At 34.2% G+C, this 13283-nt stretch overlaps 2 protein-coding genes across 2 annotated transcripts; both read left to right on the plus strand.

The window, feature by feature from the left end:
- Positions 1-4124: 4124 nt before the first annotated feature.
- On the plus strand, positions 4125-7244 carry LOC111480316 (XIAP-associated factor 1-like). Its single transcript, XM_023125287.1, has 6 exons — positions 4125-4266; positions 4348-4464; positions 4842-4977; positions 5246-5383; positions 5474-5601; positions 6821-7244. The coding sequence occupies exons 2-6, from the start codon at positions 4421-4423 to the stop codon at positions 6996-6998; spliced, it is 624 nt and encodes a 207-aa protein (XP_022981055.1). The 5' UTR covers positions 4125-4266; positions 4348-4420; the 3' UTR covers positions 6999-7244.
- A 745-nt stretch (positions 7245-7989) lies between these two features.
- Positions 7990-12495, plus strand: LOC111480252 (probable rhamnogalacturonate lyase B). The gene is made up of 16 exons (XM_023125190.1): positions 7990-8381; positions 8523-8644; positions 8739-8789; positions 8890-9009; positions 9091-9210; positions 9923-10064; positions 10191-10361; positions 10453-10608; positions 10694-10800; positions 10920-11010; positions 11106-11247; positions 11330-11486; positions 11575-11691; positions 11848-11974; positions 12062-12304; positions 12353-12495. The coding sequence occupies exons 1-15, from the start codon at positions 8340-8342 to the stop codon at positions 12299-12301; spliced, it is 1905 nt and encodes a 634-aa protein (XP_022980958.1). The 5' UTR covers positions 7990-8339; the 3' UTR covers positions 12302-12304; positions 12353-12495.
- The last annotated feature ends 788 nt before the right edge of the window (positions 12496-13283 follow it).

Consider the following 13283-nt stretch of genomic DNA (forward strand, 5'->3'; position numbering starts at 1 on the left):
CTCCTAAGTTTTTTGTATTTACTATTGTACCCATGAAATAATTGTATACTTTTATGGGACAGTATGAAAGAAAATGGGGCACAGAATATAAGGTCATTTCAGGCAAAGTCCAAATATTTACATTTTACTTTTATTTCTCGCTCCCACTTTTGTCTTTTCCCCCCCTATTCTATATTTTATGCACCCTCTTTTGGAAAAGCAAAGATATATATATATATATAATTAAATTACAAAATTATTTCCTTTAAATTTGTGTTCTAATTTTAAATTTAAAAATTAATTAGGGGTAGGATTGAAATTTAGAGTTTTATTAGATAAAAACTAAAGTTTATATTTATTAGAGTAATTGATTTTTAAAAATTTTAAATTCTTCATAAATTTATTCCATGTTTTTTAAATTGTAAGAACCATTAATTTATGTTTTTTTATTTTATTTTGCATATTATTTTTAATTTAAAAAACACTTTTGAAAATTTTCAGAAATTGAAATAATAATAATAATTGGAGTAAATAAAGGAAATGAAAAAAAAATTATGTAATTTAAAAGAAATAATAAGAATTAGTAACAATGTCGGTTATTTATGCTCCATTGCTATTGCTTTAGCTTTTTAAATAATTATTGGTAGTTAATATTTAATCAATTTCAATTTTAAATATGGAAAAGCAAATTTAAACGTGATTTAGTTATTTTTATAATGATATTTAATATTAATTATAAATGGCAAATGACTTCGAATAATTTAAATTATTTAATAAACATGCAATATGGAATAATAGACTTGAAAATTTTAAAAATTAATTGAAGAATTATATATATTTTTTTAAGAATATTCAATTCTAAAGCTAGTACGAGGATGCTTTTGATCGTAAGGGTAAATTGAAAAATGATTATAAATATATTAAAAAATGATTATAAATAAACAACTTAAATAGAATATTACTCGAATAATCATATTTATAAATTTAAAACTAGATAATATATATATATATATATATATATTCATCACGCTTGAAGGCACCCGGCTGCACTCAACCTTACAAGTTTCATCATCGTATCAGCCATCAACCATCCTCAAGCCAGCCCAAGTTAGAAGGAAACATCGCAACATTTCATTCTATTCTCAACGAAGCTCATGTCGCATGCCTAAAGGCACCCGAAACTATCTTACTGTGCAAGTTCCGCCGCCGTCAACTGCTCTCGACCTCCGACTACCACCCCCACGTCCTAAGCATATGCTCATGTGCGGTACAGAAGATATAAGGGTACCCGTCAAATATCTCAAGTTTTAGATTGTTTTTTTTCGATGAATTGGATTATATATATATATTTAGGGTTTATTTTTTTTAAGCAAAGAGTCCAAGACATTATCATGTTTACTCTGGTAGGTGCGGACACCGCCAAGGCATATAATTATTCCATATTATTTATTTGTTGTTTTTACATATTATTTAAATCTCGGAAAATAAATATTTATATATAATTATTTAAATTGGGACTGAGCATGAAGACAGTCACGTCACGTGGGCCACGTCCCCACCCCACTTTCTAATTGTTGTTTGTGCGGATGGGGAAAGAAGAATAATGGAAACAGCCGGTTTCTATTTGGACATTTTAAGGTTTCTAAATAAAGAAAATCCTACGTGTCAACTCGACAATCCCTTCCTCCAACTCCACTCCCCCGGATCCGCCGGTCACCAACTGCTCCCTTTTTTTAATAATTCTTCCAACTTTATTCAACACATTTTAATTCCTTTTCTGATAGCAGAATGCAGAGTACATTTCTGGTACATAATTAACGTTATTGAAAGGATAATTTATTTAAAATAATATATATTTAGTTTTGCCAAATATTAAAATATCAAATTTAAAAGTAAAAACAAAATCAATTTCGAAGGGTAAAAGGATTGTGCAAATAAATTAAAAGTACGGTTTTAAAAGTGTTTCAAGGAATTCCTCTCTCTATATTATTATTATTATTATTAATTTAATATGAATCTGCCAACTAATAATTAAAAAGAAAATAAAATAAAATATTTGGTTCAGAATTTGAAAAGTGAGTAAAAATGTTATTTCCAGCTAGCGAAGGGGCAGGCACTTTCCTTCACGAGGGAGGGAGGGATAAGAGTGCTCCACTCAACATCGGTGATCTCCGAAACAACCATGAAATGATGATTTTATTAAAATAATATAGACGAGATTTTCCTTAATTGAAAATTGTGCATATTTTTATGTTGTATAATGATTTTTTTTTTTATTATTATTATTACCACCGCTATCATTATCATCTTTATTTAAAAAAAAAAAAAAAAGAACGAAAAAGTTTTGCTTTTTAAATAATTTAATTTATTTTTAGAATTTAGCTATATATATTAAAAAATAAAATTACATATTTTTATGTTATTTTGAAACATAAATATATAAAATTTAAATTTCTATTAAAATAAATTAATTTTTACCGTAATAACGAAAAAGTAGAGAAATTTGTGGTATTTGGATTAATTAATGTATTTATTATATTAGTTTTTACATTAACATTTCATTAATACCTTAAGCGGGAATCTATGGATAGAGAGGACGGCATAGACCCACACAACACTGAGGGGGCGATTATCCATCGTGTTTGGTTTTTATTTATTTATTTATTATTATTATTATTATTAATTTAAATAACATAACATAATTTTGCGAAAATAATGTGATTGGGCGTAATAAATGGGCAAAGTTCCATTGTGGAATATTCCACGTGTGATTCCTCGATACTTCGACCGTTTTTTTATTTTTTCTTAAAATAATAATACTATTTTAAAGTAACTGTGGTCAATAGGAAAAGACTTTAAAACGAGAGTAGTTCTTTTCTTTTGGAGTCATTTATTAGATAAACACGACTCTCTACAATGGTACGATATTGTCCACTTTGAACATAAGCTCTGGTGGCTTTACTTTGGACTTTCCCAAAAAGCTTCGTATCAATTGAGAATATTCTTTAATTATAAATCTATCATCGTACCAATGGACTTTCATCATTCAACAGAGAAAGCATGGACTATTTATATATATATATTGCAAAGGATATTTTTTTAATAGAAAAAACAAAGTATTCAAATGTAAGATACTAATTAACAAATTAATAAAAGTAGACAACCTAGGACTAACAACTTGACTAAATTAAATCACTAGATATGAAATAAATTGATGTTCTTTTATTTGCCACGTCATTATCTCACTGGTTAAAATAATATTGCAATGTGTCCCTATAAATCCAGAATATTTTATTCTATCTTTGTAATTCTTTTCTATAAAAATATGGCTGCTTTACCCTTTATATAACATTTTCAATAGCTATAAATAACTATTTAGTATCTTTCTTTCTCATCTCTTTTCGATAAAAAATGGATTATACTGCAAGCAGTTATTCTCGAGACACCGTTTCTTTATCGAGTTTAGTTTAGATTCGAGGTGTAGTACCTAGTTAAAACAAATCGAGTCTATTGTCACAATACAAATGAAATTAAAAGTCTCTATACATTTTCGGAGCTTAGCCCTAAAAAAGAAATAGTAGGTACAACTAGTCGGAACCATCACACCGTAAAAATTGATGTAAAAAATCTACAAAATTCATCGAGTTGTTCAAGAAAATAAAAATGGTGGTAAATTTTCAATATTTTATGAATAATTTTTTCTAAATGTTGTAAAGGTTGAACGGATGTGGTTGGGCTTAAATGAAGTCTAGGCCCAGCCCATTGTTAAAGAGGTCTAGCACCCGCTTCTATAAAAATACGAAAATTATTTATTTTAAGGTTAAAATTAGTTTATGATTATTATTTTTTATATATATATTAACAGTTATTGTTTTTTAATCAATGTTAATATTTTTCTGTAACACATTAAGATGACTTACAATAGTAATTTGAACCTTTAATCAATTTTTTTTATTCTCTCAAATATGACGAATTTTCTATTTTAATTTCCTTTTAATTATTTCATCCATTCTCAAATGAAGCTGGATAAAGGATAAATTTATATATATATATGTATATATATGTATGTATGTATTTGTCGGTTTCCATTTCCGAACAAAGCTGGATAAAGGATAAGTATATATATGCTCAATCATTAAATCGAACATTCTTTTCATTTAGGTAAATGGAGGGTGAGGTGGATCGTCTCCATTCGTGAAAGTCATTCACTCGATGAGAAGTCGTTGAATCGAAGTCGGTTGCTCTTTGTTCTCCAAACGTTATCGATCCACGTCGACGAATTTCTAGGTAAATTTCGTTCGATTTCAGAATCTTATCATTTTCTGCTCCTTTTCCCCCCCTATTTGATCTCCTCGAATTTCTTTGCAGCGCTTCAGTTATCGTTTACCTAATTTTGACGGACCGTGTACAACGATCGCCTACGTTCTGTTCGTTCGTTCCGATGGCAGTTGCATCCGAAGCGACCACAAGTTTATGCAGTCACTGGTATTGTAATTCTGGATGGATCGATAACTTCTATGTTTACGGCAAAAAATTACTTGAAGATTTTTTGCGATTTCAATTTCTCTTGATTCTGGTGTTGATTTTTTGAATTGTGTCAATCGTGATTGTCTTTTGCGATTGTTTTGGATTTCGGTTTCTTTCTATTCATATGGTCAGAGATTCTTATCCAGTTTAGTCACGAATCTGCTGGAGAGTGGATGTTTGGTTTGCTAATTTACAAAAGAAATATTAGGTCAGAAAGAGAATTGCGCTGATGTTTGATCTTCTTCGTGATCGTTTTTGTCACCTGACTCCGTTCCTAGAAGTTGTTCTCCTATAGTGACGATATGAACGATGATTGCTTTGTTTTCTCCATTCAGCGGCCGAGACATTCCGTCGACAAATATCGATCTGCATTCTGTTCATTGCGAGCGGAACCTAGAGAAATGTAAAATATGCGGCGATATGGTTCCTAAAAGACATGCGGAGGAACATTTCCTGAACACCCATGCTTCTGTACGATGACTTATCCTTCAAACTTTGTTGATAACCATTTCTGAAATGCACTTCAAGGCTACTCTATATTACTCTTCCGCTTTCTCTCTTAATTTAGGTTTTTGTTCCAATTTGTTGCATTGTTTATACAGCTTCGATTATAACATTAAGCAAGAGGGTTATGATTCTGTATAGTTTAGGTTGTGGCTCTACGGTCTTTGGATAAGGATTAGTGGTAGTTCTTTGAATTATTGGAATTTCAAGTGTTTATGGCCTGGTATTTCGACAGGTTTCCTGTTCGCTATGTAGCGAGACCATGGAACGGGACATTTTAGCCATTCATAAAGGTGAAAATTGCCCTCAAAGGATTGTTACTTGTGAGTTTTGTGAGTTCCCATTGCCAGCAATAGATTTGGCTGAGCATCAGGTACGTTGAACGATTGTTATTTTCAAGTTAAACGAGAACTTCAAAGGAGGCCTCGATTTAATAACTACCTTTGTTGGTTCAAATGTATAGGAGGTATGTGGTAACCGGACTGAGCTTTGTCATCTGTGTCGCCGATATATAAGACTGCGAGAAAGATATAGTCATGAGAATAATTGTGAGAATGTTGCAGCAGCAGATCATATAGCAGAGTCTTCCAGGTATATAGAATCAATTAACGTTTGATCAATTGATTGTTTAACTTGTATCAGTGTTTATTTGTTGCTTCTGCAAATATTTTTAAACTAAATTTTTGCTTGAACCCTTCAGTTTTGGCCTATCTTCTCTTATAAAGGAAAAATGAAACTTGTTTGTTGCTATAGAGGAGTTCGATGGGTCGAATTTTTTTATAAAACGAATGCATAGATCTTACTATAGACATCTATTAGTTTTGTTTTTTTCTAAACTAAATCTCTAATGCTTCGGGTAATAACAGTTTTGCTATCTGTTAAAGTTATTGTCTAGATGATGTCTTATTGTTCTATTAACTTTTGTAAGCTACGAAGTTCCAAGTTCTTTACTTGAAACTTAGCATTGTATTCAGAAGCATCCCCTTGAACTTTTGTAAACTTAAAACGGTTAGGAATCACGAACCTCTACAAGAGTATGATGATAGTGTCCGCTCCATTAGTTGTCATGGCTTTGCTTTTGGTTTTCCCAAAAAGACTCGTACCAATAGAGATAGTGTTCCTTACTTGTAAAACCATGATCTTCCTCTTAATTAGTCAACGTGAGATTACCTATCTCAATAATCTTCAACAAAAACTTCATTAGTAAATGGAAGCGTCTTATCTCGTGGTATTGCACTCCCCAATGCCGTGTAATTTGCATATACTCCTCTCTTCCTTCTTCTTTATGGAGTTGGTTCCATCTAATGGAATAAGGTAGTGCATTATTCCACGGTTAGAAATTTGTTATATGTGAGAAATTTATTGCATTGTTCCATAGTTGGGTCTTTAGTGGTCAATAACAGTCAGGTCAAACGGTTGTTTTGTGAGAATAGTCCAGGTTTGCGCAAGCTAGCCTGGACACTCACAGATATATAAAAAAAGTATGTGGAATAGACCGGTACGACATTTTCTTCGTTCTTTTCTTCTTTTTGGAGGGCGGGAATGTGAATCGTTTAAATTCCTCTATTTCATTTATCGTGTGACCACTTCAGCGATTTGATGAGCATTGGAGCAGTGTATTTAGGCTTTTAGCTTGACATTTTCTCTACGTTCTATTGAATGATGAATTCTATATACATTTAAGCATCACCATTCGTGTTAGTACAATTGAATGCGAAACACGTGATCTATGTTCATGGTTCTCATATTCGAAATTCCTAATGTTCAATTTGTTATCTTCTTTCTAACAACATGTCAACTGTGTCTGAAGGGATGTGGGGTCAGCACCACCAGAAAGAGAAGAAGCTAGAGGTCGAGGCGCTCAAAGAAGACAGCCGCAGGAGTTTTCTACCCGACGCCTTATATTCACTATCGCAATAACAGGTATTGCCGTTCTATTAGGATCCTTATTTTTCCAGAAAAAGGGCGAGAACAATGTGGTACACTGATTGCTGGTGAGGCGAGGTAGGTTACCACAGATCCTCCTAGTCCCACAGAGTGGAGAATATTCCATGTAAAAAAAGAAAAAGAAACCCTTCCATTTTTCTGTACCAAGAATATTAGACAACTACTTTAAACTCATAACATTTGGGCGGAGATTTCGATCCGACGGCTCTACTCCTTTGTTCTTAAGGCTATGTAGGATGAGTTTGAATCTCTTCTCAGAATAATATTAATGCAACATTTATATTTTATTTTTAGGGAAAAATTATTAAACGTTGCTATTTTTGGGTTTAGAATATATTTTTCAGTCTCTTATTGGGTAAAATTACGAGGAAGTCCCTGTCAAATTCCATCCAGCCCCACCTGTCTTCTCAGTTGTTATTCTTTGTATAACAATAATTATCTTTTGAAAATTTGTTTTCAAAATAATAATAATAAAATAATGGTCTCATGCCATCATTTTTATATTAAAACGGAATAATTCTCATATTAGACTCATTGAAAAATGATAAATTGAATTGCACGAGGAGGGGAGCTTAGTAGGCAACACCTGAAGGAAACGAAATGCCCGAGAACATAATTTCATAAAACGAAATGCCCGGGAACATAATTTCATAAAACGAAATGCTCGGGAACATAATTTCATAGTACATGAAAAAGCGAAGCTCAAGACAAAAGATCTCATCCCCACCGCCTCACGGCCCCGCTGGCCTGCTAGTTGTGAGAATTCAAATATATATATATATATAAAAAGTATGGAGAGGACAAATTAAATAACATTAACACATAATTATTTTTTGTTTCATATTTTTCACCAATATTTGAAAAAAGAGTATTCTTTAGAAAGTAATTTTAAAACTTTGTTCTTAATTTTGATATGTGAGTAAGTATTTAGAAAATTAGAAACAAAATAAGCACAATTTTCATTAACGAACACAATTTCAAAATTCTTTTCAAAATTCTATAATCAGATCCACCCCATGATTCATACATATAATATCAGATCCACCCCGCCAACCAATCGCGCCACTTCCATACTTCTCCAAATTCTAATCTTCGGCGTCGATCGTCGAGCAATGCAATTCTCAATCCTAAAGAGAATAGGAAAAGTCATTGTACAGTATCGATCATCGGAATCCATTTGATACCTAAAATCGCCACAATCCGTTTTATTCTCAGTCGATCGTTGTTCACGATAGATCAGTATGCGCTATCAGTCTCCCTCATCACAAGAAACACTCCTTCTTTTCCGTTGTTTGAATTTAGATTCTGGTTTTTGATCTTCTAGTTCTGTTCGTTCTTCCGACTCTTGTTTCTCAAGAAATTTCAGAATCGAAGGTCTCACAATGTCTTCCCGGGGAGTGCGATTGCAGATAAGAGATCATCATGTAAGTTTATTTTTCCATTTTGTTCGGATTCTGTGAAGATATTATTCCAAACTGTAAATAATCGAAAATTTCTGAGAAGAACGTTGTAATTTCCTTCCAGAACTTTCCAGATTATTCCCTGTTTATTCATGTTATGTGCAGGTGGTCGTAGATAATGGAATACTGCAACTAACTTTATCAAAACCAGACGGAATTATCACTGGCATACATTATAATGGTGTTGACAATCTGCTTGAAGTTCTCAACCCTGAATCTAACAGAGGGTAGGTATACGCTGTTGTAATTAACAGCTGAAATTAATTTAATTAATAAATTGTTTAAGATGATAATCTGCTTGCTTTCGTTAAAAACGTTCAGGTATTGGGATATTGTTTGGAATTCTCCTGGAAGCCAGGGGATATTTGACGTGTATGGCTTTTTCTTCTTCATAATTTTCTGAATTTTTAGCATTTGAATGGTTTTATTGTTACTTTGTGTTCATGTATATTGAGAACTGGTTTCCATATAGGATTAAGGGATCAAGTTTTAGGGTTATAGTGGAAAATGAGGAACAGGTTGAGCTTTCGTTTACAAGGATGTGGGATCCGTCCCTCGAGGGCAAGGTTGTTCCTTTGAATATCGACAAGAGGTTCGTCCTCGATTTTTATGTTTCGTTGTGCTCAAACTTTTGATTGATTACTAAATTGAGTATTGCTGTTTTGTCTTCTAGGTTCATAGTACTACGTGGTTCCTCTGGATTCTACTCTTATGCTATTTATGAACACTTGAAGGATTGGCCTGATTTTGATATTGGTGAAACTAGGATCACTTTTAAACTCAGAAAAGATAAGTGAGTATACTCTATCCTTTACAAGTCATGTATGGCTTCTTCGAGAGACTCGCATAACGGTGCATTGTTTAATTACTGTGATTGTGAGATCCCACGTTGGTTGGAGAGGGGAACGAAACATTCTTTATAAGGGCGTGAAAACCTCTCCCTAGTAGATGCGTTTTAAAAACCTTGTGGGGAGACGTGAAAGGGAAAGCCCAAAGAAGACAATATCTGCTAGCAGTTGACTTGGGCCGTTGCGAATGGTATCAGAGCCAGACACCGAGCAACGTGCCAGCAAAGAGGTTGAGCCCCAAAGGGGGGTGGACATGAAACGTTGTGCCAGCAAGGACGTTGAGCTCCCAAGGGGGGTGGATTTTGAGATCTCACATCGATTGAGGAGGAGAACGAAGCATTATTTATAAGAGTGTGAAAACTTCTCTCTAGCAGACGTGTTTTAAAAACCTTGAGGGGAGCTCGAAAGGGAAAGCTCGAAAGGGAAAGCTCAAAGAGGACAATATCTGTTAGTGGTGGGCTTGGGCTGTTACAGTGATGTTTTTTTTTCTTTTGTGCTTGTTTTTGAAATAGGCAGTAGTTAGGGGATATTTGAAGGAAGATACTGTATAGACTCTAGCTCGGACTTGTTTATCCAGTCACTTAATCGTCCCCTAGTTGGGTTATTTTCTTTCATGCCAACTTATTATATTCATTAGACCAAGGATTGAATTGATAGGTTTCAGTACATGGCTGTAGCTGACAACAGGCAGAGATTGATGCCCCTGCCCGATGATCGGTTATCAGGCAGATGCCAGACTTTGGGCTTCCCTGAAGCTGTCTTGCTTACCAATCCCAAGAACCCTGAACACAGGGATGAGGTACCCTAAGAATGCTATTCTACTTTTAGGAGTGTTTTGGTTGGTTGATTGACCTTTACCTATTGGGATGACTCAGAATGTTTTGATAGGATCTACCTTGCTTTGATATGATCCATTTTTGTTTAGGTGGATGACAAATACCAATACTCATGTGAAAATAAAGACTTAAAGGTCCATGGATGGATAAGCAACAACCCGCCCATCGGGTTCTGGCAAATTACACCGAGCGATGAATTTCGATCAGGCGGGCCACATAAGCAGAGTTTAACATCCCATGTGGGACCTACAACTCTTGCTGTAGGTGATCTAACTCCACTAATTATGGAGATTTTGTGTGACAATTAGGATTTCTAGCATTTTTTCTTTCAATTTCAACTTTCCTTTTCAGATATTTCTTAGTACTCATTATGCGGGACAAGATTTGGTGCCAAAATTTAGAAATGGCGAGCCATGGAAGAAAGTTTTTGGGCCTGTTTTTCTTTATCTTAATTCCACTAAAGCTGGAGATGATCCCTTTTGGTTATGGGAGGATGCTAAAATACAGGTATGTTGCATTAAGACACTCAACTTTTGTGTTTGTATGGATGACACTTTTATGAGATATACTAATAATCATATGATATTACCAGATGATGGCAGAAGTCCAAAGTTGGCCATACAGTTTCCCCGCCTCCGACAATTTCCCGAAACTGGATCAACGGGGTACCATTAGCGGTAGGCTTCTGGTTTTCGACAGGTAGGCATTTAGTATTCGTAAATTCCCCATTAGAAATATTTCAATGTTGTCCTAGCATCGATTTGTTTAATTTTCTGGTTTAGATTATGTGCTCGAACCTTTGTTATTAAAATTTGTAGGTATATGAGCCGAGACTATCTTCCAGCCAGTGGAGCGTTCGTCGGATTGTCTGCACCAGGAGAAGTAGGGTCATGGCAGAGAGAATGCAAGGTGTTTGTTTAACTTAAATTCAAAACAGCGAAGCTATCAATTCTAAGGAGATGATGAACATGTACGCTCTTAAAAGAATTTATTCTTATTTTCAGGGATATCAATTCTGGACTAGAGCGGATGATCGTGGCTATTTTATCATCAATCACGTTCACATTGGCCAATATAATCTATATGCATGGGTCCCTGGCTTCATTGGAGATTACCGTTGCGATGCCTTAATCAACATAAGCCAAGGTATTGTTCCCTGTATCTGTGTATTGCCTCAAGCTTCTCAATTTCTGTGTACACAATTATGGTATTCCATGTTAAAATATAGGATCTAGCATTGAACTTGGCAATCTTGTTTACGAACCTCCAAGAGATGGCCCGACACTATGGGAAATAGGCATTCCCGATCGCTCGGCATCGGAGTTCTACATTCCTGATCCTAATCCAATGCATATTAATAAGCTCTTTGTAAATCATCCTGAAAGGTAGCCCCTTTTCTATAGTTTTACGAGTTTAATGAACTTTGATCTAAGTCCAAATAAATCTGAAATCTCTACCATTTATACTCGACAGGTTTCGACAGTATGGGTTGTGGGAGAGGTACGCTGAATTATACCCGGACGAGGATTTAGTATACACTGTTGGCACAAGTGATTATAGTAAAGATTGGTTCTTTGCTCAGGTCCCAAGGTAATGTTTATTTCGCTATTCGTTACCCATAACCAAAAACAGTCTCCAACGATCGTCATCTTCGATCGTCACAACTTCTTTGTTTCTGTGGCTACGTTTGTTATATGATCTTTGACATGTCTTGTATCTGTCATCAAACTATTCTGTGTATTACAGGAAGACGAACAATAATTCACATCAAGGAACTACCTGGAAAATCGCATTCAAACTCGATCGAGTAGATCGCAAGAGTAGGTATATGCTACGAGTCGCAATCGCATCTGCAACTCTTGCTGAATTGCAGGTAAGATGCTATATCATTGGCATTAACTGAAATGCTTAACATTTAACCAAAACATGTTTTTTTTTCTCTTTTTGATTCCCTCTCTAGGTTCGGGTTAATGATCCGAGTTCAAAGCGACCTTTGTTTACGAGCGGGTTGATAGGGAGAGACAACTCAATTGCAAGACATGGAATTCATGGAATTTACTGGCTTTACAGCGTGGGCATAGCAGGCTTACACCTTGTTGAAGGAGATAACGCAATCTTCTTTACTCAGCCACGCTGCACCAGCCCTTTCCAAGGTATCATGTATGATTATATCCGTCTGGAAGGTCCTTCAACAAACTGACTTTTCTAAACAAGTCATTTTGAGAAAATTTGTTAAAAGAAATTTTGGTTTGATTCTCTTAGTTTAATTTGTGAGGCGGAAGGATTCGAGTGGTTAACTTGAAGTTAGCCGTATGTCTTAAACCGTTGATCTATATTCAGATTAACTATTCTATGTTTTGTTATTACATCATACCTACAAATGTTTCAACAAAATTCGACTCAGAAAACCGTCCAGCATAAAAATTTGTAATGATGCTAACGTGGCTGACAATTAATGAGAATAGTACCCATACTGGTGCAACATAGAAATTCTCCCAAAGGGAGAGTAACTCATTGACAAGGAAAGAATTTTCAATATATAGTAAAAAATTATTGGGCAATACCGTAAGTTTGGGATATGTTCGCTCTTATCCAAAGTTGAATATTGAGATATGGAAAATTTTATAGGCTAAAAGCCAAACATTTTAAATTTTGGAAATAAATAATTATAAAACAAATGGAGTCTTAATAAACTTGATTTTGAAGCACTTTATGTGCTGTGAGGGTGCCATGCATGAGCCATCACGCCGCTAGCACTCCTCTTCTAACTCCAATTTTCATATAATCTTCAGTTTCTTTCCTCTCATATGAACCAACCACCCTTCCAAGATATCAATAGCTTGCAAGATATCGTAAACTAAAGCTCGTGTATGACTCGGATCATGTTCGGGTGGAGCTAGAAATTTTCATAAGAAGGGACAAAATTCTACCTTTCGAGATACTTTAGAAATAAAACTTTATTTTTTTTCCAAATTTTTAAAAATATTTTTAGGTGAATGGGTACTTTTTTTTTAAAAAAAAAAATTTGTATTTAATAATCTCTTTAAATTTGTTCTTAATTGCTCGACTCTACTTTAGAATAATTGAAGTAGTTTTTCCTTCTAAATTAAAGCTATAAACATAATTCTATAGAACGGTTCTTAATGATTAACACACAACAAAAAAAAAAAAAAAAAAAAACC

Source organism: Cucurbita maxima, unplaced genomic scaffold (assembly GCF_002738345.1).
Source record: "Cucurbita maxima cultivar Rimu unplaced genomic scaffold, Cmax_1.0 Cma_Scf00006, whole genome shotgun sequence".
NCBI classification, from domain to species: Eukaryota; Viridiplantae; Streptophyta; class Magnoliopsida; order Cucurbitales; family Cucurbitaceae; genus Cucurbita; species Cucurbita maxima.

What these genes read in the sequence shown, in the direction of transcription:
- LOC111480316 (XM_023125287.1), top strand. Translation starts at nt 4,421, where the DNA reads ATGGCAGTTGCATCCGAAGCGACCACAAGTTTATGCAGTCACTG. An exon ending in ACAAGTTTATGCAGTCACTG is followed by an intron (nt 4,465 to 4,841) that starts GTATTGTAATTC and finishes TTCTCCATTCAG; the next exon opens with CGGCCGAGACATTCCGTCGA. An exon ending in CATATAGCAGAGTCTTCCAG is followed by an intron (nt 5,602 to 6,820) that starts GTATATAGAATC and finishes CTGTGTCTGAAG; the next exon opens with GGATGTGGGGTCAGCACCAC.
- LOC111480252 (XM_023125190.1), top strand. Translation starts at nt 8,340, where the DNA reads ATGTCTTCCCGGGGAGTGCGATTGCAGATAAGAGATCATCAT. An exon ending in TGCAGATAAGAGATCATCAT is followed by an intron (nt 8,382 to 8,522) that starts GTAAGTTTATTT and finishes TGTTATGTGCAG; the next exon opens with GTGGTCGTAGATAATGGAAT. An exon ending in AACCCTGAATCTAACAGAGG is followed by an intron (nt 8,645 to 8,738) that starts GTAGGTATACGC and finishes AAAAACGTTCAG; the next exon opens with GTATTGGGATATTGTTTGGA.